Genomic DNA, 26,698 nt, shown 5'->3' with positions numbered 1-26,698 from the left:
CCAGAGCTGTGACAAAGAGTCATCGGACTCGAAACGTGAGCTCTTTTCTCTCCCTACAGATGCTGCCAGACTTGCTGAGATTTTCCAGCATTTTCCCTTTCTTTCCAGAGCTGATGCAGTCTATAGGATGTGACTGAGATATTCGGATGGGGAATGTCAGTGACACTCCAGTGGGTCAATAGCCAACTGGAGGAGTCCCAAAGGCTATGGTGAGGTACATAGTGAGGGCTGTGCGTGGCATCAAGGCCAACACTACTATGGTGGTGAACGTAATGAAGAGCCTGGAGCACGACATAGGCACCATGAGTAGCGGTGTGCAAGGTATGGCTCAGTCAGTGACGGCCATGGCTGAGCGCTTCAACAGCATATCCGAGTTGCTGGAGGGTGTATTCTAGACACAGGTGGCCCTTTCCGAGGTGCTGCTGAGCATGTACCAATCTCAGGTGGGCATTTCCAAGGTGCCCAATAGTATGTCCCGGTTGCTGAGGGTGGTGTCACAGGCACTGCATGGCACGGCCTGCTCACAGAGGAGCATCGCTCAGGGCAGCATCGCCAGGGTGCAGATGCTGGGGAGCTGCGAGGGTTGGCAGAGCCAGAGGATGCAAGAGTAGCTGGAGCCCAATCCTGCTGCCCCTTCATCCCAAGGTGGCCCCCAGAGCCCTACAGGCACAGTTTGGGAGGAGGGAGCACTAGAGGCCTATGTGGAGCCCCCGTCATGGAGATGATGGCGGTCACCAGCCCACCTGCGCCCAACTCTCCCCGCCACCCCCCCAGCCCCAACAACGGCGCATCTCTGGGTCAGCATACAGAACAGGGTAGCTGTTGCTCGTTCTGGGTGAGTGTGCTTTACACTCAATTTGGCTCTGTTTCGTTCCTTAGCTGTGGAGTCGCCAGGTATCGTTAAGATACCGCCACAAGTTTCAAGTTCAAGTTCAAATCAATAACTCCACACACCAGTTAGTAAGTTCAAACAAGACTCGTTTATTATAATACAGTAATCTACTAATCATGCATATAAAACTATAAGACTAGGCTAATCCTACCACTAATAGGCCAAATACTTATCTGGATAAGGGGACTGCCGGATCAGGGATCAATGGTCTCTTGCTCTGCACTGGGTCCGCAGGCTTCCAGTAGTTATGGACTAAAGGGGGTCAGGAGTGTCTACTCTCATAGCGTGCGTTGTATGACACTTACGTGATGGCGGCTGCTGTCCAGGCCCCTCCTTCTCAAGGTTCTTCTGCTGCAACGGTGTCCTGCTGGGAGGGCTGGCTGGTCAAGGAGAGGCTGGCAGAGAGAGATAGCTGGGGTCGCGGTCTCTGTCTTATACCTCTCTCAGGGTCTCACGCACACCTGGGCAGACCCTCTATACACTCGCAATCAATTGGGTCTCTTCCCAATCGATTGATTTAAATTCCCCAATAACAGGGCAGTTCCTCGATCACTGGGCGGTTCTTGGGACTTATTGTTTTGGACTTCTCTTGGCGCCGAGAAGTCTGGCCTTCCATTCAATGTATTAATTTGCGTTAAAATGTTTCCATTGTACCTGGTAATCACCCGGTATCGCCTCATTAGTATGCTAACTTGTTTTCTTTCACAGTGCTGTCTGATTTCTGCAGCAGTCAGAATACACAAGCGTTTTGCAAGCTGCTTGCTTTTGCAACATGTCCATTTTCCCTGCATTCCTTGTAATCTTCCATTTTGTGTTGGCCAGTGGCACCCCAGGTGGCTACAGTAGCACAGCATGACATGGTACATCGGCAAGTCAGCAGGAGCCCCTCAGCCCCAGGCCCTCCAGAGGTCACCAGCCAGGGGCATCAAAGGCCTTGGGTCGCCTTTGGTGTGCATCCTGGGGAAATACGTAGATGTAGTAGTAGAGCCCAGAGGACGAAGAAGATCGAGGATCACTGAGAGGGCACTGGGGGAATCAGGGGGGTGGGCAGCACCATCGGTAGCTCGGGACAGTTGGAGGTCACTGTTGTACAACATTAAACCCGAGATATATGAAACCTCTGTCACATTATTCCACACTGTGGGCTGGTTTGTGTCCACCTCCCTCTTTTGCCCTCTGTTGTCCCCCACCCCCAGGCATCCTGCTATGTGTCCTGCCCCCACCTCTTCCCCCCTCCCCAAGGAGGGGGATGTCAGTGGTGTGTGTAAGTGCACACTCAGGTGGTGTGTGTGAGCACACACTCAGTAGAAAGACAGGAGTCATACTATGATATAGAGGCACAGGTTGAGGAGCACCAGAGATTCGCAGGATGGGAAGGTTGAGGAGCACCAGAGATTCACGGGATGGGAAGAGGGAGGGAGATGACGGACAAAGTCACATTCTATGTGAAGCAGGTGAGGTTGAGGGCCTCCCTGATCCTTTGGTACGCCAGACCCTTGACGCCGCCGCCTGTACTCCATCCTCCATTTGGTCGCACGGCTCCTACTCAGGCTTGTCCTCCAGCCCTTTCTGGTCCGGATCATCTTCGTCCTCTTCCTCAGACGTGGCTGCATGTTCCTCCGCCTCCACGCCGCCCTGTTGCTATGCCAGGTTGTGAAGAAGACAGCAAACCACCACAGAGCAGGCAGCCCTCTGAGGGGTGTACTGCAGTGCACCACCAGAACGGTCGAGTCATCAGAACTGCATTTTCAGCAATCCGATGCACCCCTCAATGACAGACCTGGTGGCCACATGGACTTCATTACATTAGGTCGCTGCATCGGTCACCGGCCTCTGCACATCCCCTGCCAACCCTTGGGGTGCCATCCAACTTGCCCTGCACACGTACCACTGGCCCCAACAAACTCCCCTGGGCACTGGAAGCCACATCCCAGACACCTGCTGGGAATGTTACCTGGACCGGTCACTGATTTCCTCCCCGACCCACACTCAAATAGTAGGAGTGTCCCCAGTGCTACGGCCCAGTTCCTGGTTGTTGCCTCTGTGGTATTGATACAACCGGAGTTCAGGCAATGTGTCCGAGCCTCTCAGTCTCATTGGGATGCTAGGCAGTAACACCAGCCTACGACATAGCCCATGTAACCACGGGAATCTTCTTGGGAACTGTGAGGTGCTCGTATTACTAGAATTGCCAATTCCACATAAGCAACAGCCTTCAGTTTTGCAGCCAGATGCCACCACGGTCAGTGGGAGATAAAGTGGCTGCCACCATATTACCACGAACAAGGCTCTGTCCTGGGTGTGTTTGGTGGGACGGACAGGCACCAGCTGGAGCTGCCCCCATTATGGGTATACATGCAGGTGCTGGATCATCCCCCCCGCCCTGGGGTAACACCCCACCAATGGCGGCCGCCTCAGTGCCCCCGGACTGATTGCCTGATTTCCAAGATGGCTACTCACCTCCTCGGATCCCCACAGCAGCTAGCTACTCAGCTTTACATTTTTTAAATGCTGTACTAAACAGCGTGACTGCTCGCTGCGGAGATGGCTAAATCACAGGTGGTCGTTCGATAGGGCATCCTTCCCGTTAATGAGATGGATTGGCCTTAATTGGTGGTTATTGGTCCCTCTCTTTGCCACGGCAGACTCTGTATTTTGCCAACGGGCGAGGGGCGGTTAAATCGTAAACCACTCGACACCCGGCGTGGTTCTCTATTTCAACCTCTCTAACCGGCCCACTCGTTCTGTATTTTTAAAGATACAGTTTCAAAGCTCACTTATAAAAGGAGGTTTTCAAAGGGGCGGCATGTGGTGCAGTGATTAGCACTGGGACTGCGGCACTGAGGACCCAGATTCGAATCCCGACCCTCGGTCAATGTGGAGTTTGCACATTTTCCCCATGTCTGCGTGGGTTTCACCCCACAACCCAAAGATTTGCTGGTCAGGTGGATTGGCCGTGCTAAATTGCCCCTTAATTGGAAAGGAAAAATAATTGGTTACTCTAAATTAATTTTAAAAATAAATAAATAAATAAAGGTTCTCAGGAGATTGGCTCTAAGTTTCACAAAAGTTTATATCTTCTGAGCCATAAAATGAGGTGTAAAATAAACAATGGCAAAAAAAAAATCAAACCTTGTTCACTTTGCACCTCAAACAATCATAACCTCTACTGTCATTAACACAATGACCTTTAACTGTTCTTCACACCACATGATGTGCTTGATTATATTTATAAAGAATGATTGTGTTCGGATGATTTGACAGTGCCGATAAAAGTTCTAATCGGGGTGAATGAAACCTGCAAATGATTAATCTAAGGTTCACTCTGTCACAGTGAACTTGAGATTTGTTGGAATCTCAACTATTCATTGTAAGACTTTGCTTCAGCTAAAGCATGAAAACGAAGCTTCTGAGTGTCTTATACTCATACTTGGAAATAACATCAGTGTTTCAAGACATTTATAATCATTCAGTACCAAAATGGTTTTTTGTCATTTGGATATCATCAACTCTTTTTCTATTACTTATTTCAAAATATTTTCTGCAATTGTGAGCACAACAATTTCACACCAGGTTAAGACGGAAGTAATGTTGAGTGAGATTTTCCTGCCCCAACCACCAGTGGGATATTCTGGTCCTGTCAACGTCAACCCCTTGCACCAGGTTTTCCCGAAGCGATTGGGTGAGCTGTGGACTGGAAGATATCACCAGCAGCCAATGGCTCACCGCATCCGCTGTGGGAAAATATGGAAGGGAGTTGAAAAATCCTGGCCATTGGCCCACACTATGCAGGAAGGCCAGCAACATTAGCTGCGTGACCTGCTGTTTAGCCAGGGTGGATTTGGGGGGTGGGAGCCTCCTTTCAGGGTCCCGGGACAGGGACAGTTGGAGACACCAATCGTCATCAGGTTATTTCCCCCCTTTAACTCACCACTCTGAAGTCATCCACCCTCACCGACGACTCAGACTTGCTTGATTCTTCATCATGGTGGGATTGCCTGTGGCCCCAGCACTGGCCACCATTCCTTACTGGTGCTGCTGGGACTACAAAGCAACTGGCCATCCTAAGGCAGGTAACTCTCTAAGGCAGGGCTTCCTACTAAGATAGGAGTCGAAGGCTCACCTTAAAGTAAATAATGCTGCTCATGGCATCAGGCAGGATCGTGGACAGTACCCCCTTCCTCAATGGCGCTGACATTGTAGCTGTAAAAATTCAGCTCCATGACTCCCACATTCTGCTCCGAGCATCCCATGTTGTACTTCTCATCTTGGTCCCCATGTTAGCAGCTGAAGTACTCCCAGATGTTCCTTGTTCTTGTGCTAATGTGTTGCCCAAATGGCATCCAATGTAGCTTGCAACAGCAGTGTGCACTGGTGTGCTGGACAATATTTTGGAGGCAAAACAGCACATGTAGCACCTAAAGGTAGGCACTAAGGAGTCAAATTTCACAGCCCAAATTTCTAGAGTGGTTTATAGCAATGTATGAGGTGTCAGAGTTCCATTTGGGATCCAAGGACATAGTGAAACTAAGAATTTCAGTAGCCGATGGAAGACTTTGGTTGGAGCCATCAAAGGTGGGCAACGCATTGTATGAGACACGAATGGCATGATCTGCCATTCCCAACTAACAGCAAATTCAACCCTCGTGTTTCTCGAAGAATTGAAAGAAACAGGATTTTTACTGATTCATGTGCAGGCTTGGACCAGATCAAGGGATTCAAATTTTGCAGGATGTTCCTTAGCAGATTTAGTTTAGAGTCTTGAAAATTCGAATGTACGTTGTACAATAGACATTTGTAGCCTCGTCTTATTACATGAATGTTTGTGTTAAATATACATTATTCAAGCAATTCTACATAAAATAAAAGTAACAGAGCCTTTTTGTTTGACTTAAAATGAAAAAAAGCTTGTTCATTCTAAAGTTTGTGTGGGCTTTTTGGAAAACAGTTGCTGCAGAATATTGCTTTCAACGCTTAATTTACAATCAGAATTGCTCCGGAGCCTCTTCTCCCAGAATTAAGTTACGTTCAATGAGAGCACGTCATGATCAGTTTTGGGTGCCAAGGTCAACACAGCTGATTCATGGCACATTCAATCTTCTTGTAATTAATTTTAATGATTGGAAAATGAGGAACACTGACCTCCATGTCAGTGGAGGAATGTGCAATAGGATGACATCATTATGAAATCAGTCCTTCCTGTTTTGTGTGTGAAATAAGGATGTGATTTCGGAGTGTCACTAACTCATAGGTTCATACTGCAGAGATTGAAAGAATGCCTGAAAACACAGGGAATTGGAAATAAAAACTGACAAGACGAGATGTGCCCAGTTCACATCTGCCTTGTCCTTCGTGTGCTCATTTTGCACTGATATAAAAGGATTGAAAAAACGTTTACTAAAGTGATAATATTCCTTTAGTGCAGTTAATAACCTGATTTCCAGGTGCTCTAAACCATTACTTGAGCTTTGTATACAGATGTAGTAAAACTTTATTGTCAAGCCAAATTGAAGAAATCCATCAGATGGGTAAAATAAATGTTGAAATTGTTTTTCAGTAGGAGAACCTACTCTCCTGTCAACTCTGTTCTTACATTAAGATTAAGCACACCAATGAGTGCAGTACCTTTGTAATATCTGAGCGAAAATGACCATCACACACACAGAATAGTGCCATGGTTAGCAGCACTTGCTGGAATAGTTTCATGGATTAATGTGTGAGCCAGTTGACTTTCACATCTCCATTTGTTATTTGTACATTATTGACTTTTGTACTGTAATACATTACTTTTGTTAATGTGTGTTGACACACTTTGCAGCAAGTTCTTCCATATGGAAACCTTTGACTAATTTATTCCAAGTTTCTAGACATTTCTCAATCCAGCTCACTCAGATTTATCCTAGAAATGTTTCCTGGAACACTCTCCTGCCCTATTTCCACCTCTCAGCAGTTCATAGGAAAGGTTAAGAGAAACCTTTCCCCCCAACATGGAGGCAATGACACTGGCATTCCTTTTCGACTTGAGTTATTAGTCAGCTGCAGCACACCAAGTGTTCTGTAGCTCACACATCTACATTTGTTAGAGTAGTAAAGAACCATTTTTGTTCCAGGGAATCCTTAAGTCATCTCTGTGCACCCTCATTACCTTGTGCAGTCTGTCATTTTGCTAAATTACAGTGAAATCACAATAACTTAATCATCTAACTTGAATGTATCCTCAAACCTTTCTATGAACACAAAATAGAGCAAACGTAAACTTACTTTCAACAAAGCTTGTAAAATAAATATTTCTGATTTTTAAACTTGATTCACATTATCATTCTTGAAAATTATGTAATTTCTCATAATCTGTATAAAATTGAACCCCAAGCTACAAATTTAAGTATGACTTAATTTTAGAATGGGTTATCTTTTTGTTCTTATCACTGCACGTTTTTTTACCAAAGAATGACCACATTGTTTTGATCTTGAGGGAGATCAGTAACTTGCAAAAAGAAATTCAAACTCCCAGTTTTTATCTGAAAGAAATATGCTGCAAAATTATGTTCTGAACAAAGAACTTTTTCTGTACAAGAATTAAACAAAACAAGTACTATTAAATTAATGCTCTTTTTCTGGCTTCTCCCTTTTTATTTGGGAGTCTTGACAATGCTGCTTGATCATCCTTCTGTATCTCCTTCTGTCAGTCAGCCATTCCTCTTCCATTAGACTGTGCCTAAGTCTCTTATTACCGCATCTTTCCGTCTGGTATTGGGTCATCCTCTGTTCCTTCTCCTTCTTCCTGTTAGTCCCATCCTCATTACTCACCTCATTTCCATTCTCTCTTTCTGAAACAGATGGCCACACCATGTCAATCCCATCTTGGCTATTTTCTTTGATGCTCCCACAGTCTTCACGGACTCCTGATGCGCTCGTTCCTGATTTTGCCCTTTATTACGCCTCACATCTATATCAGTATCCGCATATTACTGGTTTCCGTAGTTCTCTCATTTTAATGTTCCTAGGTTTCTGCACTTGTTTCAGATAACTTTTGAGACTGGTCTCAGGTGATTGCAAGCACCCATGACGAGCAGCTTTAGCTTTCTATGGGAACAAACATGGATAAGCCATTACAAAAGGTTACCTCCCTGGCAACCTATTCCCCAGGGCATATGGTGAAATTCTGTTCCCTATCGCTATTGAAACTAGTACCACAAAAGGTAGAGGACCTCTGAGTGAGGCATGATACACTTCTAGCAAAGTCAATTCAGTGCCTCATGCTGGGAAGGGCGCAAGTGCAGGTATTCCATGCATACACCTGAAGCTTCCCAATTGGCCAAATCATGACATCAAACAGCCATCCTGGCTGATTTGGTGCATCAATTCCAAAAATGAAATATGCAGGTCCATAAAATGCATGTCACCCATCCAAGAGTAAGCATTCAACCGCAAAAGAGAACCTCCACTAGCATTATTTCAAGGGCCAATAAGTTTACGTTTGCTCTATTTTGTATTTATAGAAAGGTTCGAGGACACATTCAAGTTAGATGATAAAGTTATTGTGATTTCACTGTAATTTAGCAAAATGTAGGGCGCAAGAGATGCTGCCCTCTACCGATTTTACTCTATTCTGCTCGGCGGTAATTGACCACCTAATCAGGCAAGGGAGAGGGAAACATTTAATTGATTTTGTTGCATCGTGTTTGGGTAATCTACCTGCCACTGTTGAATAGTTGGAGGAATGGGAAAATAAGGGATTTGGATGTGAGGTTGGCCTCATTGGAAAGTGTGTAGGGTTAGGTGACATATCCAGCTATCAAAACTGATCCTGAGTGCTAGGGATTGCTGATGGATGAACAATGGGCATATGGTGCATTGAGCAGCATGGGAGATTAATGGTGCGATAGTGAGGGAAGTTCTGTCAAGATGTATTCACTGAACTTGACTACCCACGTGAGCTCATTGAACCTCTTGTGGCAATGCTGCCAGTTCCTTCAATCAGTACTACAGGAGTTGGCCTCCCTGGATTAAAATCCATCTGGTTTAAATCTTGCCACAAAATGCAAGATGTTTGTAAACGACTCTCCTTTCTGAGGGATTACCTTTAGCCTATTGGTGTGATATCATCTCACTTATCCTTTAACCTCTACCTGTGTCAACGGGTACAAGCATGGGAAGATCACGGAACACGTGGCTAAAAGCAGGTGGGGAACAATTTTTAAGCCTATGTAAAAATAAAAAGCACCATGCTTTTTCAGTAAGAGTAACTTGGGATTAAGCATAATAGCAAATAGCAAACGGTGGACAGAAATAGAATTTAATGTGATTTGCTTTTTCCACTCAATTGTGTCTACGATTAAATTAGTTATTTGCTTGATTATTTGTTCTGACCATCTAATTCGTACACTATATTTCCACAGCATACCAACTACAAAGTTGTCCTGACCCTCGCCCGTTTCGAAATGGCTTTGTTATTGGGTATGATTTATCGGTGGGACGAACAATCTCATTTGAGTGTTATGCTGGCTACACTTTAATTGGGGAAGCAGCACTCACTTGTTTGCATGGCACAAGTCGTAACTGGAACCATCCTATACCTAGATGTGAAGGTAAGTAGCAAACACATGTCTGCCCTGCATCTTTCATGTGTATTGGATATCTCGGTGTGTGACAATTGCTTCATTAATCCACTGTTGTGATCTGCCACAGTGTGAAAACTTTGGAGCAAATCCATGTAGCGTACAGTATTGAGGATTCTTGCTGTGTCGAACAGAAATGAATATTCTCCGTTATTCCTGCTGTTAATTTGCTCTGTTGAACAATAACAATGCAGCCTATTCACAATCAACTCCTTTAAAAGGAAGTCCACAAAAGGGAAATCCTGGTTTCAAGCATAGCTAATGAAAGGTTTTGGAAGTAATAACTGATTCCCAACTGTTTTATCTATTTACTGTTTAACTCCTGGGAGAAATGGTCATTCAAGTGGAATTTCTTCTGACTTTAAGCTTTGTGGGACGTCTGTTCGCATCTATTTCTCTCAAGATTCCCACAAGGTTTATTGGTTTGCTTACATGAGTTAACTAAAAATACAGGAGACGTTAACTGAAGAAACTGAAGTGACAAATAGCATTTAAACAATTCAGTAAGAAAAGTAAGCTTCCTGACTCAGAAAAGATTCAATGCATATTCCGCATGAAAATTGTCAATGCCCAGTTCTCTTGGAGAGCAGCAAGTAAAAAAAAAAATGACTTGGACAACAATTTCCCTCATCACAATGTGCAGTGACAAGATCAATGATTTTGTGAAGGTTTCTTTTTTTGGCATTTGTAACAAAATCAGAAATCTATTCTAAAACAAGATGCCTACGCTCTGGTTCTGCATCGAATTCATATTGCTCAGGAAGATTTGCCCTATTAGGAATTAAGGATTTAACCGAAAGCATGCATTTTAAAATTAAGCTTTCAAGCTAAATACTATCACAATCCTCCATAATGACGAAAGAAATGTACAGAAGCAATTGTTTTGTCCAGTCGCTGCACCCAAGTTTTATTTATGTAAAATGTTTTTTCTAATTTGTGGATCAATAGCATTTTCAATCAACAAAACAGTGCACCCGGTTGGAAATTTTCCACTAGCTTGATTAGAAGAGGTAACTAAAATGTGACAATCCACTGAAAGGGAAGATTAATGCTTCAACACAAATGTAGAACATGATTTCAGCAGCTGCAGGATTTCATGGAATGTTCAAATAACTGAAAAAATTGATCATAGTCTCTCAGAAACACTCTTCCGGTTATCAGTGATTTGATCAAGAGGTTGGTTGTTAAATTTTCGAAGGCCAATTTTTAACTGAAAAGTATTTTGCCTGATCTGGAGGACCAGAACACAAGGGGAGTAGAAGTCAGCTATGCAAAGTCCTGTTTAATCCACACCTGGAGTGCAGTGAGGAGTTCTGGCCACCATACCTTGTATTGGCCTTGGAGGGAGCACAGCGTAGATTTGTCAAACTGACACTTGGGCTCCAAGGATTAACTACCTGGAGAAATGAAATAAACTTGGGTTGTATATACTGGAACTTAGAAGGTTAAGGAGTGATTATATTGATGTTTTAATGGTATGAAGGAGAACAGTTAAGCTGGGTAGGGAGAAAGTAAGTATGGTAGCTGGGGAATTCAGCACGGTTCACAGTCTAAAAATTAAAATACGTCCTTCTGGGATTATGAAATGCTCACCAAATGAAGGTGATAAACGTTTGGAACTCTAATCCACAAACAACAATCGATTTGAGATCTCTTGGTGATTTTAAAACTAAGGTTGATAGATATTTGTAATATCTATTCTTACTTGGGATGTAGGTGTCACTGACAAGGCTAACATTTGTTGAGCAGCTCTAATTGCCCTTGAACTGAATGGCTTGCTGGGCATTTCAGAGGGCAGTTAAGAGTCAACCACATTGCTGTGGGTCTGGAGTCAAATGTAGGACTGACCAGGTAACAATGGCATATTTCCTTCCCTTTTAAAGGACATTAGTGAACCAGATAGGCTTTACAGCAATTAACAATGGTTTTGTGGTCATCGTTAGACTTTTAATTGCAGGTTTTTAGTTAATTCAAATTTCACCATCTGCCATGGTGGGATTTGAACCCTGGTCTTCAGAGCATTATCCTGGGTGTTTAAATAGTTGTCCAGTGACACCACCTCCCCAATCTCTGTTAGTCAAAGTTATTAAGGGATATGTTGGAAGAGGATAAAGTAGCTAAATGGCCTCGTTCAGTTCCTGTGCCAGAAAGGAGATGTGTCTTGGGTATATTAACAGAAGTTGATTGTGTAAGTGAATTAGTGCTTTCAAGACAAGGGAGGTAAATTGAAAGAAAAAAAAATACACTTTTTATATTTCAAAACAAGTACTGATCATACAGTATTCATTTCAGAGACTGACTGTGATTTATTCTGAAGTATACGTAATCCATAAGGAAACAGGAATTGAAGAAGGCCATTTTTAAATGGAGTCCTAATCTCTGGAGGCACCAAAATAACCACCATCCAACTCACTATAAGGGAGTCCTTAGACCCCCCCCCCCCCCCCCAATACCCGGTCCGATCACCGCTGCGTGAAAAATGCCAGCTTGGCACCTTTGCAGTCCCCTTGCCAGGAGTCAGTGCGACCTGGACATCTTTGCAGTGCCAGGCTGGCACCAAGGTGGCACTGCCAGGGTGCCACCCTGTCCAGAGGGCAAGCTACTAGGGATTTCCAATTCCCTGGGATACCCCCGTGAGTGCCGTGCCGTCTGGTATCTGTTTGTGGAGACCAGTACTGAAAGGCCTTCGCCTGAGGTGTCCGAGGCAAAGGAGAAAGATCCCAATGCCTTGTGTGCCTCGGTAAACTGCATATGAAAGTGAGACTAGCTGTCTTGCTCTAATATACAGATTTGCCAAAAAGTGATGCTATGCACAATAGGGCGCGAGATTGGATTAGGTCTTGTGAGGCGTTACGGGCCGGGTAGATCCCGAGAGCGGGGTCTCCCAGCTTCCATTGTCCACAATGCACCATGGCGCACTGCCTTTTAGGCCCAACAAGGCCGATCAATCGTGCCCAATGTCCAGAAAATTGTTACTCTTGAAAATGTAACCTGCAATGTAACAATATCAGTCAATTCTTGATTCTAAATTTCAAGTCACTGATTGCTCCAGGTGATTACTGTAAGCATCCAGGTGATTACTGTAAGCATAATTCACGGACTTAAGAGTTGCTCACTGACATATTGCTGACATTAGCCGAATAGCTCTCAGACAGTGCCTCAGATTTAAAATACATGACATTCATAAGGTTGCAGAGACTAACTTGATTAGAACATTAAGGTGGATTTCTTCACAGCAGGCAGTGAGTATTTTATATTGAAACAACTTTTCTGCATTAACTAAAATTATTCCAATAGGATAAGAAGCCGAAGTTGAACTGAGCACAATTTTTTGACAGTTTTTACTTATGCATAGAAGTTGTGAGACAGCTGAGGCCACGAGGCCCAATCAACAAAAGTCTGCATTCACTTTCAATGCAAGTAAATGATCCTAATCACATTTACCTGCCCTCTTCTCAGATCCCTTTATTGCATTTTCTTAATCGTATTCAAACAATTATTTACTGTTGGCAGTTTTTGCTACAGCTGCCAACATTAGAAGTGAATTCTATAGTCTCGTTAAATTCTCATGGAAATAAATTTCTTTTGCACGGAGTGAAAAGTTGCTTATATTTAATTTTGTATTTACAGTCCCTTATTCCACAATCCTTACCTACTGGAAACATCTATATTTCTTTTGTTTTAAACACTTCCATTTTGGGCTGTATTTAATGAAGCTCATTGTAACTGCCCTATTACTCACGGGAGACACTCCACTGATTAAGTCAGAGGGTGGAAGGAATTGGCACTGGATTCCCTGCCACTGGTAGTGGAACGTTAATTGGCTCATTAACGATTAAGTGGGGGCTGCATGGCTTTCCTGTGCCCTCAGAAAGCCACCCAAGCAAACCCTGTTAAAGGTTTAGTGGAGGTGAGGGGGATTGGGTTCCCTGGAAGGGACCTGGCATCAGGAATGAAGTGCTTCTGAAAGCTACGCCTTGCCCCTGAACCCGTTGCCACTCACTCTCCTCTGACCCTCATCCTGTGATCCTTATTCTGCCTTAATTTTGGCCTGGGCCCCCTCGGTCATCCTGAACCTCTGGTGGGTGCATTGTAGCGAGATGCCAGCACCCTTGTTGGCACTGGCAACATTGAGGAGCTGCCAACCTCTGAATGGCTAGTTGCTTTCAGCAGCCACGACTTCTGAGGCGGCACGGTATTCACAATTGTTAGCACCGTTGCTTCACAGCGCCAGGATCTCAGGTTCGATTCCCGGCATGGGTCACTGTCTGTGCGGAGACTGCACGTTCTTCCCTTGTCTGCGTGGGTTTCCTCCGGGTACTCCGGTTTACTCCCACAAGCCCTGAAAGACGTGCTGGTTAGGTGAATTGGACATTCTGAATTAGAACATAGAACATAGAACAGTACAGCACAGAACAGGCCCTTCGGCCCTCGATGTTGTGCCGAGCAATGATCACCCTACTCAACCCCACGTATCCACCCTATACCCGTAACCCAACAACCCCCCCCGCCTTAACCTTACTTTTAAGGACACTACGGGCAATTTAGCATGGCCAATCCACCTAACCCGCACATCTTTGGGCTGTGGGAGGAAACCGGAGCACCCAGAGGAAACCCACGCACACACGGGGAGGACGTGCAGACTCCGCACAGACAGTGACCCAGCCGGGAACCGAGCCTGGGACCCTGGAGCTGTGAAGCATTTATGCTAACCACCATGCTACCGTGCTGCCCCCTATTCTCCCTGAATGTAGCCGAACAGGCGCAGGAATGTGGTGACTGAAGGGATTTTCACAGTAACTTCATTGCAGTGTTAATGTAAGCCTACTTGTGACAATAATAAAGATTATTATACTGTTGGTGAATTCACCTCAATTGCAGTCCAAAGATGTGCAGGTTAGGTAGATTAGCCATCATCAATGTATGGGGTTATGGGGATAGGGTGGGTGAGTGAGCCGAGGTAGAGTGCTCTTTCAGTTGGTCGGTGCAGACTCGATGGGCCAAATGGCCTGCTTCTGCCATGTATGGAATTTAGATGGTGGCCACTTCTGTGCCTGGAGATTATTTGATTCCTTTAGCCTCGCCCTGGAACTGACAGAGTTGCCTGTTGGTTTTCTGAGGACCATGTCATCCTGAAAGAATCCTGGCCTAGATTTATCTTAAGTGTGAACTTATCCTCTTTTCTAGGAAACATGAAAAGTAGAAAACATGAAAAGTTGAGTATTCTTGAGTGATGAAAGACTTGGAAATGTTTGTATTCAGAGGGACCTGTATGTCCTTGTACATGAATCACAGAAAGTTAAATTGCAGTTACAGAATGCAGTTAATAAGGCAAATGCTATGATAGCTTTTATTGCAAAGGGATTGGCGTAAAAGACTAAAGGAGTCTTACTACAATTGTAACTGGCATTGATGAGGCTACAACTGAAGGCCTGTGTGCAGTTTTGATCTCTCTATCTAAGGAAGGGCATTTATGTTCTTGATGGATTACAAAAAATGTTCATTAGACTAGTTCCTTGGATGCGGGGATGGTTTCATGAGCAGAGGTGGAGTTGATATGGCCTAAAATCATTGGAATTTAGAAGAATGAGAAGTGATCTAGCTGAATCACAGATTAGGTGCGATCTAACAAAAAACAAACAAACAGTCTGTTCTGGGTGGGATTAGTGGGGCCGTAGCCTTAATGACCCCACTATCTAATTGCACTCTTGGGGTTTCTTTGAGGCTGCTGTTGCATTTCCTGTACTGAGGAGCTCCACTCTTCAGTGCAGAGAGAGATTGGGGTGCCATTTCTAAATGGCGCAAGATCTCTTGACCCCCCCCCCCCCCCTGACGTGACCCCATGATCCCTCTCCAACAGCCGAACAGCTGTCGGGGGCGCTCAAACACCCTTCACCTGACCTCATGGGCAGGGCACCTCCGAGCCCAATCCCCAACGTTGGCAAAATGTAACCTGGGCACCTTGACACTCCCAATCTAGCACCATGGCCGTGCCACATGAGCACCCTGGCAATGCCAGGGTACCAGGCTGGTAAGGTGGCTGGGTTGCATCAGCAGTACCAGGATGACACCCTGCCTAGATACCAACCATCTGAAGGCCTCTGATCACCTGGGGGATTTCCCCAAATGCCGTTCCACCTCGTCCCCGTTTGTGGGAACCAGTGCTAAACGGTGACCAGCCAGCATCTCCTCGGTGGGGCCATTAGATCCCATGGGGGATAGTTAGATCTGGCATTAGCAGGGGCAGCATGGTGGCGCAGTGGTTAGCATTGCTACCTCACGGCGCCAAGGTTCCAGGTTAGATCCTGGCCCACTGTCTGTGTGGAGTTTGCACATTCTCCCAGTGTTTGTGTGGGTTTCGCTCCCACAACCCAAAGATCTGCAGGATAGGGGGATTGGCCACGCTAAATTGCCCCATAATTAGAAAAAAATAATTGGATACTCTAAATTTAAAAAACGATCTGGCAGTAGCAGAGTTTTGAAGCCCATTGTGGGTGGGATCCAGATCGCGACATTTTGCGGAATCTCAGGAGATCCCGCGAGGTGTAATGACCATCGGGAATCCTAGAAAAGGCCTCCCGCAGGATCTACAGCATTCTTGTGGGACGCAGCCAGTAAATTGCGCCCGATCTGAAGGGGCTTGACACGATAGGTGCTAAGAAAATGTTTTACTGGGGAAACATTGAGTCAACAATGTAAAATAACCATTTAGGATGGAAATGAGGGGTAATTTCTTCACTTAAAAGGTTGTGAATCTTTGGAATTTTCTCCTGCATGAGAGCTGTGGATGCCAGATCGTGAGTATATCCAAGCCACATGCTGTAATAATGTTGGATTCAAAGGAAATTAAGGGTTATGGGGATAATGCAGTGTGGTGGAGGTAAGGTTGAGCAGCCATAATAGTGTTGAATGGCAAAGCATGCTTAAACTGACAACTGGGATCATCTTGCCCCAATTTCATATTCTTCTAACTGTTCTTGGATGTCCGCATGAACAACATGGTTGTAATTGAAATAAATTCCCATAAAAATAGTGCATGGAGCAATTTTAAACTGTTGCCTTAACCAACACGTTCAAATAGTACTCAACATAATTACAACCCTTAACGTTTTTATGTATTGGCAGGTGGTTTATTTAAAATATACTTGAAGAATATTGCTGGGGGAAAACAGAATAAAAGTAAAAATGTCATTTTAATAAATTCAATCTTCCACTATTTTTGCAACTGTCGATATTTTTGTCATTTGCACATGTATTGATTGAAATACAAACCATTCAGAATGTGAATAAATAGATTGCATTTTCTAACAGATTGATTTTTGTTGTTTCGCTAGCTCTCTGTGGAGGCAATATTACAGCACTAAATGGCACTATCTACTCCCCTGGATACCCTGATGAGTACCCTAACTTTCAGGACTGCCTTTGGATTGTTAAAGTACCTCCAGGCAATGGAATCTACATCAACTTCACTGTCTTACAGACCGAACCTATATACGACTTCATTACTGTATGGTAGGCAATAAGTATTCTTCTACTGATTTATTGCAGCAGTCACAAATCAAACTAAGTTCTGATAAGGTAGAAAATTGCTATTTTGTCACTATAATAAAATGAACATATTAGCTGTAAACAATAATAATTATAGGATCTGCACAATATGCAAAGCAGTACCATCAACACTTCTATTTTTAAAATAAATCTTACTTAGTTATTAATTATTCTACTAGATAATGTAAAAGAAAACTGCCAGAGTTATGGACACCTCGCAGCATCGAATGGACATGAATTTATTTGAAGACCAATTGGATTAACAGTTACTGTGATTATAGTCATTTAGGTAGTGCAGAATGTTAGTATTGCTGAAAAACGAAAGATGCTAACAATGCTTTTCAGCCTGCTCATCAGTGCAGCTCACAAGAATTTACAAACGATAACAGGGAAACAACAATTTATATTGTATGGGAAGAGAGTGCTGATTGGTTGGCAAGTGGGCTCTGATTGGTAGAGGCATTGCCATGGAGCATGGATCAGTTAACTGCCCAGCTTTGTTCAAATTTAAACCGGGCAGATCAACTCTGATTGGCCAATCCCTGGGGATTGACTGTCCACTAAGCTTCTGTTTTGTTGTAAAGGGCGCAATATGTGAACATGTTCCTGCTTACTGTGATATATTTGGCCAGATTTGTAGGAGCAGAATACTGATGAGATAACACTACTCATAAGTCCTCAGCTCCATATTAAATTGTCTGTTCCTTTAAAAGTTGGCTCTCCATGCACAGAAGCTAAGGATTGGGAAGCTGATGATAGGACATTTCCAGGTTCTGACCTCGTGCTGACATGATCTTTTACAGGCAAAGGCCTTAATTGGCCCTTAGATGGGTTCAGTACCCAATTAATGGGCTGGAGCTGGAACTTTGTGAATGGAGGATGAATCTTAAAAAAAAACTAAAATGGCCATAATTGGGCTTGCTGTTGCCTGAAGCCAGCAGGGAAGCAGAAGGCCAGTGCATCTATTCTCACAAGTGCCCAAACACCCACTCCACAGTTACTTGAACTGCACTGGTACAGCAATGCCAACTTTTGTCCCACCTTAGATTGACTATTCCTTTCTTTAATACATGGGGCGGAATTCTCCGACCCCCGCAGGGTCGGGGAATCGCCCGGGGCCAGCGTAAATCCCGCCCCCGCCGTGGCCAGAATTCTCCGCCACCCAGGAATCAGCGGGAACGGGAATCACGCCCCGTCGATCGGCGTGCCCCCCGCGGCGATTCTCTGGCACGCGACGGACCAAAGTCCTGCCCCTGACAGGCCAATCCCGCCGCCGTGGTTTAAACCACACCTATGCCGGCGGGAGCGGGTCCGGGGGGGGGGGGGGGGGGGGGGGGAGGAGGCGATCGGACCCCGGGGTGTGCCCCCACGGTGGCCTGGCCCGCGATCGGGGCCCAACAATTGGCGGGCAGGCCAGTGCCGTGGGGGCACTCTTTTTCTTCCGCCGCCGCTGCCATGGCCTCCACCATGGCGGAGGCGGAAGAGACCCCCTCCACCCGCAGGACCCCCTGCCCCGCCGGGTAGGGGAGAATTGTGCCCATGATTCTTCACCAGAAGCTGCAATGATTAATGGTTTCCTGCCATTCTCCCAAGAATTATGCACTAACATGTTCTCGACTATTCACTCTTCCCATTCTTAACTTTTTAAATTTGCTTCTACCCCTGTTAACAAGCTGCTCAACAGCAAGTCACTTGGAGGTGGTGGATGATCAACTCCCTCACCACTACCACCTTTTAAATATTGCATGTGCCAAAGGTGTTAAAAGTGTGATACGCCAGCTGTATGTGCAATTTCTATTGTGCGTCTATACCTGATTTAGCCCAAAAGCCCATATTATTATTATTATTATTAAAGGCAAATTAAAATCCATCCCCATTTATTTTATCATTCACGCCACACCCTCTTTATTAAGGTGGATTTTATATGTATTTCAAAAGTTAATAGGGAACATTATGGACTGGTATTTACTCAGTACTTTGTTATGATAACAGAGAAGAAACAGCTCCAAGAAAATACCCAGCCTGTGTATTTCCTTGTGCTACAGCGTCATGTGTTCCTTAGTAGCTGAAGCATTCCCTAGAGCTGGTTCTGTTTATTGTCTGCTGTGATGGGACGCAGTGAATGTGAGTTATTTTAAACACTAAAGATCTCCTTTCAATAGCATATCACCGAAAATTTCGATTGAAGGCAGAATAATAACTGAAAGTTCATTTAATATCAGTAATTTAACAAGTATTATACCAGATCTTCCGATCAAGATTGGAAAGCTGAGGTGAAATGTTCCAATTTTCTTTCCCAAATGTTATCTTTGGCAGAGAGAGCAGAGGGCGGTCGGCCTGTTGATCTGCAGGCTTTTCCCGCCGTATTTTGAACATTTTTTTAAAAAATGGAAGAGATGACTCTCACACCATCATGTTGACGGGGTGGGCGTAGGATTTTGAAAGATCGGGACATCAATGCTCGGACAGTATTGCGTGGGCATGACCCATTCCCCCCCGGGTGCTGTACTCACCTGCGTGCCCCTAGCGGGTTCTGTTCGCCAGGTCGTGGGGGACACCAATGTGAATGGACAGTCTAACGTGGGGGACAATCGGATGTAAACAGGGGCACAAAATCCCACCCCTCCCCTTCCATATTTATGACTCTTTATTGCCTGCTTACCTTTGGTGGAATTTTATGATTGATCTTCTGATGGAAAATGATCCAAAACCGATTGAATGCAGCAAACCCCGTAAGGAGCAATACAGAGATTTTACGCAGAAGCCACACTCCCTTTTTAACGCACTAGCTGCTGTTTTCAGATAAGTAAAGCATTTAAATGACCCAAAGCTACTTTAAAATTACCTACAGAGAGGAGATGAGTGTGTAAGGTAAGGGAGTAGGGTGCAAGCGGGTGAGTTGGGTAGGGTGGGTGATGGGCGAGTAAGGTGTGTGGTTAGCAGTTGGGGGAAATGGGGTAGACAAGGTGGGCCAGGTTTGGTTGGATTAATAGGCAGTTGCTGGGGAGGAGGAGGCACATTTGGGGGCCGTCGGGGAGTCAGGTGATGGGGTCAGGCTGCAGGGGAGGGTAAAATTAGTCAGGTTATGTGGACGTTGGGATTTAGTGGGGTGAGTTGACTGGTGGGGTCACGTCAGATCGGGTCCGGGGGGGGTGCCGGGTCGGATCAGGTCACAGAATCGGAATAACAGAATACTACAGTGCAGAAGAGGCTCTTCGGTCCATTGCGTCTGCACCGACGCATGAAAGACCCTGACCTGCCCAACTAATCCCACTTGCCAGCACTTCGCCCATAGCCTTGAATGTATATCATGCCAAGTACTCATCTAGGTACTTTTTAAAGGATGTGAGGCATCCAGCCTCTACCACCCTCCCAGGCAGTGCATTCCAGACCGTCACCACTCTCTGGATAAAAAGGTTTTTCTTCAAATGCCCCCTAAACCTCCCACCCCTCGCTTTGAATTTGTGCCACCTCGTAACTGACCCGTCAAATAAGGGCAGCAGCTGCACCCTATCCACCCTATCTATACCCCTCAATCTTGCATCCCTCAATCAGGTCACCCCTCAGTCTTCTCTGCTCAAGAGAAAATAACCCAAGCATATCCAACCTCTCTTTATAACTTACATATTCCATCCCAGGCAGCATTCTACTGAATCTTCTCTGCATCCCCTCCAGTGCACTTACATCCTTCCTATAATGTGGTGACTAGAATTGCACACAGTACCCAAAGTTCTGTACAGCTCCATCAGGACCTCACTGCTTTTGTAATATATGGCCCAATTGAAAAAAGCGAGTGTCTCACATGCCTTTTTCGCCACCCTATCAAACTGCGCATTATGCCTTCAGAAATCTGTGGACAAACACGCTAAGGTCCCTTTGTTCTTCAGAACTTCCCAGTGAAAGACCTTTCATAGTATACTTCCTTGTCAAATGACTCCTTCCAAAGTGTATTACCTCACACTTTTCAGGGTTAAATTCCATCTGCCACTTATCCCACCATTTGACCATCCCGTCCATATCTTCCTGTAACCCATGACACTCAACCTCACTGTTAACCACCCGACCAATCTTTATGTCATCTGCAAACTTACTGATCCTACAGATATAGTCACCTAGGTTGAGGGGAGTCGGGTTATGTCTAGATCTAGCAGTGTTGGGTCGGGGAGGGGGAGTGGGAGTCGGGGTTGGCCATGAAGTCCAATGGTGTGGTCAGGTCTGGGGTTTTGGGTAATCAGAAGGTTCAGTTGTATAGTTACTCAGGAGTTGGTCATGTTTTTTTCTTTTCTAACATTTCTTAGGCTACTATCCAGGTCGGTAAGTCAGAAACATCTGAAGCCTCTGAATCTACCACACAGTTAGAGATGCTTTCAGAGGGTCCTGGGGGGAGGGGTGTTGTCCCTCAGCAGTACAAAGTTCCTGGGGATTACCCAAGGAGTCTTTGCGTCATGCAGTAGTGCATCTTTCACTATATGTCTGGTCTTCGACTGTGTGGAGATCGGAAGATAGCGGCCACTTTATCCATTGGATTACGTCAATGTCTGAACTCAGCAGATTCAAAATAAATTGGAATGGGCTAGGATAACGCTGATCAATTGGGATTGGAGGATTACCTTAATACATCACTAGGGACATGACTAGAGTAAGAGTAGGGCCAGTCAAGGACAGTAGTGGGAACATAGAACAGTACAGCACAGAACAGGCCCTTCGGCCCTAGATGTGCCGAGCAATGATCACCCCACTCAAGTCAACGTATCCACCCTATACCAGTAACCCAACAACCCCCCCCCCCCCCCCCCCCCCATTAACCATTAACCTTATTTTTTAGGACACTAAGGGCAATTTAGCATAGCCAATCCACCTAACCCGCACATCTTTGGACTGCTAACCACCATGCTACCATGCTGCCCCTTGGAAGTTGTGCATGGAGTCCAATATAGATAGGAGAACTGCTAAATGAATATTTGCCGTCCATATTCACACAGGAAAAAGACAATGTTGTCGAGGAAAATACTGAGATACAGGCTACCAGACTAGAAGGGCTTGAGGTACATAAGGAGGAGGTGTTGGCAATTCTGGAAAGTGTTAAAATACTTAAGTCAACCTGGGCCGGATGGGATTTATCCTCGGATTCTCTGTGAAGCTCGGGAGGAGATTGCTGAGCCTTTGGCTTTGATCTTTAAGTCATCTTTGTCTTCAGGAATAGTGCCAGAAGACTGGAGGATAGAAACTGTTGTCCCCTTGTTCAAGAAGGGGAGTAGAGATAACACCGGTAACTATAGACCACTGAGCCTTACTTCTGTTGTGGGCAAAGTCTTGGAAAGGTTTATAAGAGATAGGAGGTATAATCATCTGGAAAGGAATAATTTGATTAGAGATAGTCAACATGGTTTTGTGAAGGGTAGGTCGTGCCTCACAAACCTTATTGAGTTCTTTGAGAAGGTGACCAAACAGGTGGATGAGGGTAAAACAGTTGATGTGATGTATATGGATTTCAGTAAAGCATTGATAACCACGGTAGGCTATTGCAGGGAATACAGAGGCATGGGATTCAGGGTGATTTAGCAGTTTGGATCAGAAATTGGCTAGCTGGAAGAAGACAAAGGGTGGTGGTTGATGGGAAATGTTCAGACTGGTGTCCAATTACTAGTGGTGTACCACAAGGATCTGTTTTGGGGCCGCTGCTGTTTGTCATTTTTATAAATGACGTGGAGGAGGGCGTAGAAGGATGGGTGAGTAAATTTGCAGATGACACTAAGGTCGGTGGAGTTGTGGACACTGCAGAAGGATGTTACAAGTTACAGAGGGACATAGATAAGCTGCAGAGCTGGGCTGACAGGTGGCAAATTGAGTTCAATGAAGAAAAGTGTGAGGTGATTCATTTTGGAAGGAATAACAGGAAGACAGAGTACTGGGCTAATGGTAAGATTCTTGGTAGTGTGGATGAGCAGAGAGATCCCTGAAAGTTGCCACCCAGGTTGAGAGGGTTGTTAAGAAGGCGTATGGTGTGTTAGCTTTTATTGGTAGAGGAATCGAGTTTCGGAGCCCTGAGGTCATGTTGCAGTTGTACAAAACTCTGGTGCGACCACATTTGGAGTATTGCATGCAGTTCTGGTCGCCGCATTATAGGAAGGATGTGGAAGCATTGGAAAGGGTACAGAGGAGATTCACAAGTATGTTGCCTGGTATGGAGGGAAGATCTTATGAGGAAAGGCTGAAGGACTCGAGGCTGTTTTCGTTAGAGAGAAGAAGGTTAAGAGGTGACTTAATTGAGGCATACAGGATGATCAGAGGATTAGATAGGGTGGACATTGAGAGCTTTTTTCCTCGGATGGTGCTGTCCAGCACGAGGGGACATAGCTTTAAATGGAGGGGAGATAGATATAGGACAGATGTCAGAGGTAGGTTCTTTACTCAGAGAGTAGTAAGGGTGTGGAATGCCCTGCCTGCAACAATAGTGGACTCGCCAACACCAAACGCATTCAAATGGTCATTGGATAGGCATATGGATGATAAGGGAATAGTGTAGATGGGCTTTAAGAGGGGTTTCACAGGTCGGCGCAACATCGAGGGCCGAAGGGCCTGTATTGCGCTGTAATGTTCTATGTTCTATCACTGTCCGGTATAAATAAGGTTTAATTTGAGGGTATATTATAGCAGTAGAGATAATCACATGATAACTTCTGTTATTTTATGTGTTAGTGCATGCATTAAATATAAATCTAACCTCGCTTCAATGTTTGACCAGGATGGGGTCATTTTCAGCTTCTCAGCCTGTGAGATAATCTGGTGCATCGAATCACTCGTCTAGGACCACTTCTCCTAACCACCGATGTGTGTAATTTGTTCTGAAAAGTGGGAATCTGCTCTGATGGATTACCTCACAGGAAGTAAAGCTGAAAGTTTTCCCATCCTTGTGAACGTTTCAGCAGACTTTAGTCTCTGGTTAAAGGGGCCGTTGGATACACAGAATCTTTCCCCACTTGGCTTCTGGCTGCTCTTCAAATTAAATTTTTAAAATAATCTTTAATGTCACAAGTAGAGTTACATTAACACTGCAATGATGTTACTGTGAAAAGGCCCTGCTCACTACATTCTGGCGCCTGTTCGGGTACACAGAGAATTCAGAATGTCCAATTCACCCAAAACGCACGCCTTTCGGGATTTGTGGGAGGAAGCCAGAGCACCCAGAGGAAACCTACTCAGACACAGGGAGAACATGCAGACTCCGCACAGACAGTGATCCAAGCCAGAAATCGAACCTGGGACTCTGGCGCTGTGAAGCAACAGTACTAACCACTGTTCTACCATGCCGCCCAATATTATCCATATTGAGATTCTTGTGTCAGGAAGCTATTATCCAGGAATACCCTCTCACTTTGTTAGAAGGGTAAGCTTATGAAATAATAGCCCTTTTTTTTTCCCTCAATGGCCCCTTTTGAAATGGACCTGAGCAGTTCAAGATATGAAATAGGTCTGTTACCATCTCTGCATTTCAATCTGTGAGACTCCTGATTTTGTGATTATGTAACAATGAGTTGTGGGATTCCACAGGCTGAGAGGAATTATTTTATTCTTGTAACTGCTGTTGGTTGTTTCAGGAACAAAGGGCCAATTCTGTGGTCATGTGACTACTGGCAGCTGTCCTTTGCCTAATGAGAAAATCAATCAAGTGTATACCGTTTGGGATTTCTTTTCTTGTGTCGTTGACCTAACGCAGGTCTTTACTACTGTGGGATGAATCTAAATTCTGTTGTTACTTCCATCTGCTCCTTACTTAAGCACCCTGGGCTGAAAGAGGACTCAGGGCTAAAGCAGGAAATTTCTAACACCTCATGCATGCAGACCAGAGAAGGTCCAATGCAGTCTCAGAGTCTGCTATGTCAAAGGGGAGGAGGTACTTCAAATTCTATCCAAAATACCCCCACCAGGAAGGGATTTGTGGTGGGTGGTTCTGGTTGAGAAGATTTGGTGGGCAGGTACACCGTTATATTCGGGACATGAAACTTAAATATTTTCAAATTCATATTTTCCCAACAGCCTCTGCTGTTTCTTCAAATAGCAATTATTCCTGTTTGGACCGAAACAGTGAGAAACAAAAAGCTGTTGATTTAATGGAGCAAACAGCCAATTGAATCCAGTTCTGAACTGGTGTAAATAAGTACAAGTTCTAGTAAGGGATACTGTACAACGTTAAGGCAGCTCTAGCTAATCTTCACTCTCCAATTTCAGAGCCATTGTAGCGGCTGTCTTGTGCCATCCCAACTGAGATTAGCTAGCAGTCACAACCAGCGATCAAACTTTGGATCTTCCTGATCTGTATGGCGCAAGCGCATCCAAGAAAAATTTGTTGAGCCTTTGGGGGAAATCATTAAATACATTCTGAGAAAGCAGAGTAAGGTTTTTTTGTTGCCTGTGAACAAGATTAAATGAGATGCTGATGTGGTAATTAGCGTTACTGTCCTGTCTTTGTTAGATTGTGCCTGAATGCCAGTTTGGAAAAAAAAAGTGTTTGGTCGGTATCATTTGCATTGCTGTTTCTGCACTCACTGCCAAGTGTGTGCAATTGTTTGCAATTATCCAGTTCTTCCAAGTCTAATTAATTTTATCTGTTTAATTATGAATACAGTTAAGGAGAATGTATGTTCGAAATAATGTGAAGGGCTGCACGTGTACCGAGGTACAGTGAAAAGTATTTTTCTGCGAGCAGCTCAATAGATCATCAAGTATATGAAAAGAAAAGAAAATACATACTAGGTCAACACAAGGTAATGACATAACACCGGCATCAGGTGAAGCATACAGGGGTGTACTGTTAATGAGGAACCAAATAGCACAGTAGTCCATCTTTACTGACTTTAGCCATGTAGACGTGGGCAGGCTTTGGGGAGTCGGGAGGTGAGTTACTTGCAACAAGATTCCCAGCTTCTGACCACCTCTTGTAGCCCCAGTATTTATGTGGCTGGTACACTTCTTTTTTTGATCAATAGGAACTCCCTGGATTTGATGGTGGATGATTCAAAGAAGATAATGCCATTTAACGTAAAGGGGCAATGGTTAGATTTCCTCTTGTTGCAGATGTTCATTGCCTGGCACGAATATTACTTTGAACTTGTCAACCCCAAGCCTGGATATTGTTCCGGTCTTGCTGCATTTGCACATGGACTGCTACAGAATCTGAGGAATTCTGAATGGTACTGAACACTGTGCAATCATCAGTGAATATCCACACTTCTGACTAACCTACAACTCAAAAGCATTCATCGTTGGGCAATCAGAGAAGCGAAGGCCACAACACCAGTCTCCTTCCCTCTCATGTGCTTCGGCACTCGCGACACACCAAAGACTGCCATCACAGGGTACAGATTCGTCTCAGACCCTACAAACCTCATTAGGCTCCTAAATACCGCCTCCCAAAAGTTCTCCAACTCCTCACAACCCCAAAACATATGGGTATGGTTCGGCTGTCCCCACTCACACCCATCCACTAGCTCCGGGAAAAACCCACTCACCTGGGCCCGTGTGCTGTGAACCCTGTGCACCACATTACATTGTAAGACTGATCCTTGCAGAGGAGGAGGTTAAGTTCACTCAGCACATTACTCTGCACCAAAGTGCCCATCCTATCACCCTCCCCAACACC

At 44.8% G+C, this 26,698-nt stretch overlaps 1 protein-coding gene across 1 annotated transcript in view; it reads left to right on the top strand.

Annotated features, from left to right (window-relative positions):
* Nucleotides 1-26,698, top strand: part of csmd3b (CUB and Sushi multiple domains 3b) — a 2,394,280-nt gene that overhangs the window by 2,162,375 nt on the left and 205,207 nt on the right. The window contains exons 47-48 of the mRNA XM_038809755.1: nt 9,292-9,480; nt 16,845-17,022. Of these exons, the coding sequence (XP_038665683.1) occupies nt 9,292-9,480; nt 16,845-17,022 (367 nt within the window). The remainder of the gene's footprint in view (nt 1-9,291; nt 9,481-16,844; nt 17,023-26,698) is intronic.

Source organism: Scyliorhinus canicula, chromosome 10 (assembly GCF_902713615.1).
Source record: "Scyliorhinus canicula chromosome 10, sScyCan1.1, whole genome shotgun sequence".
Taxonomy (NCBI): domain Eukaryota; kingdom Metazoa; phylum Chordata; class Chondrichthyes; order Carcharhiniformes; family Scyliorhinidae; genus Scyliorhinus; species Scyliorhinus canicula.
The sequence above is the reverse complement of the archived record's forward strand: the minus strand, read 5'-3'. Positions and strand labels throughout refer to the sequence as shown.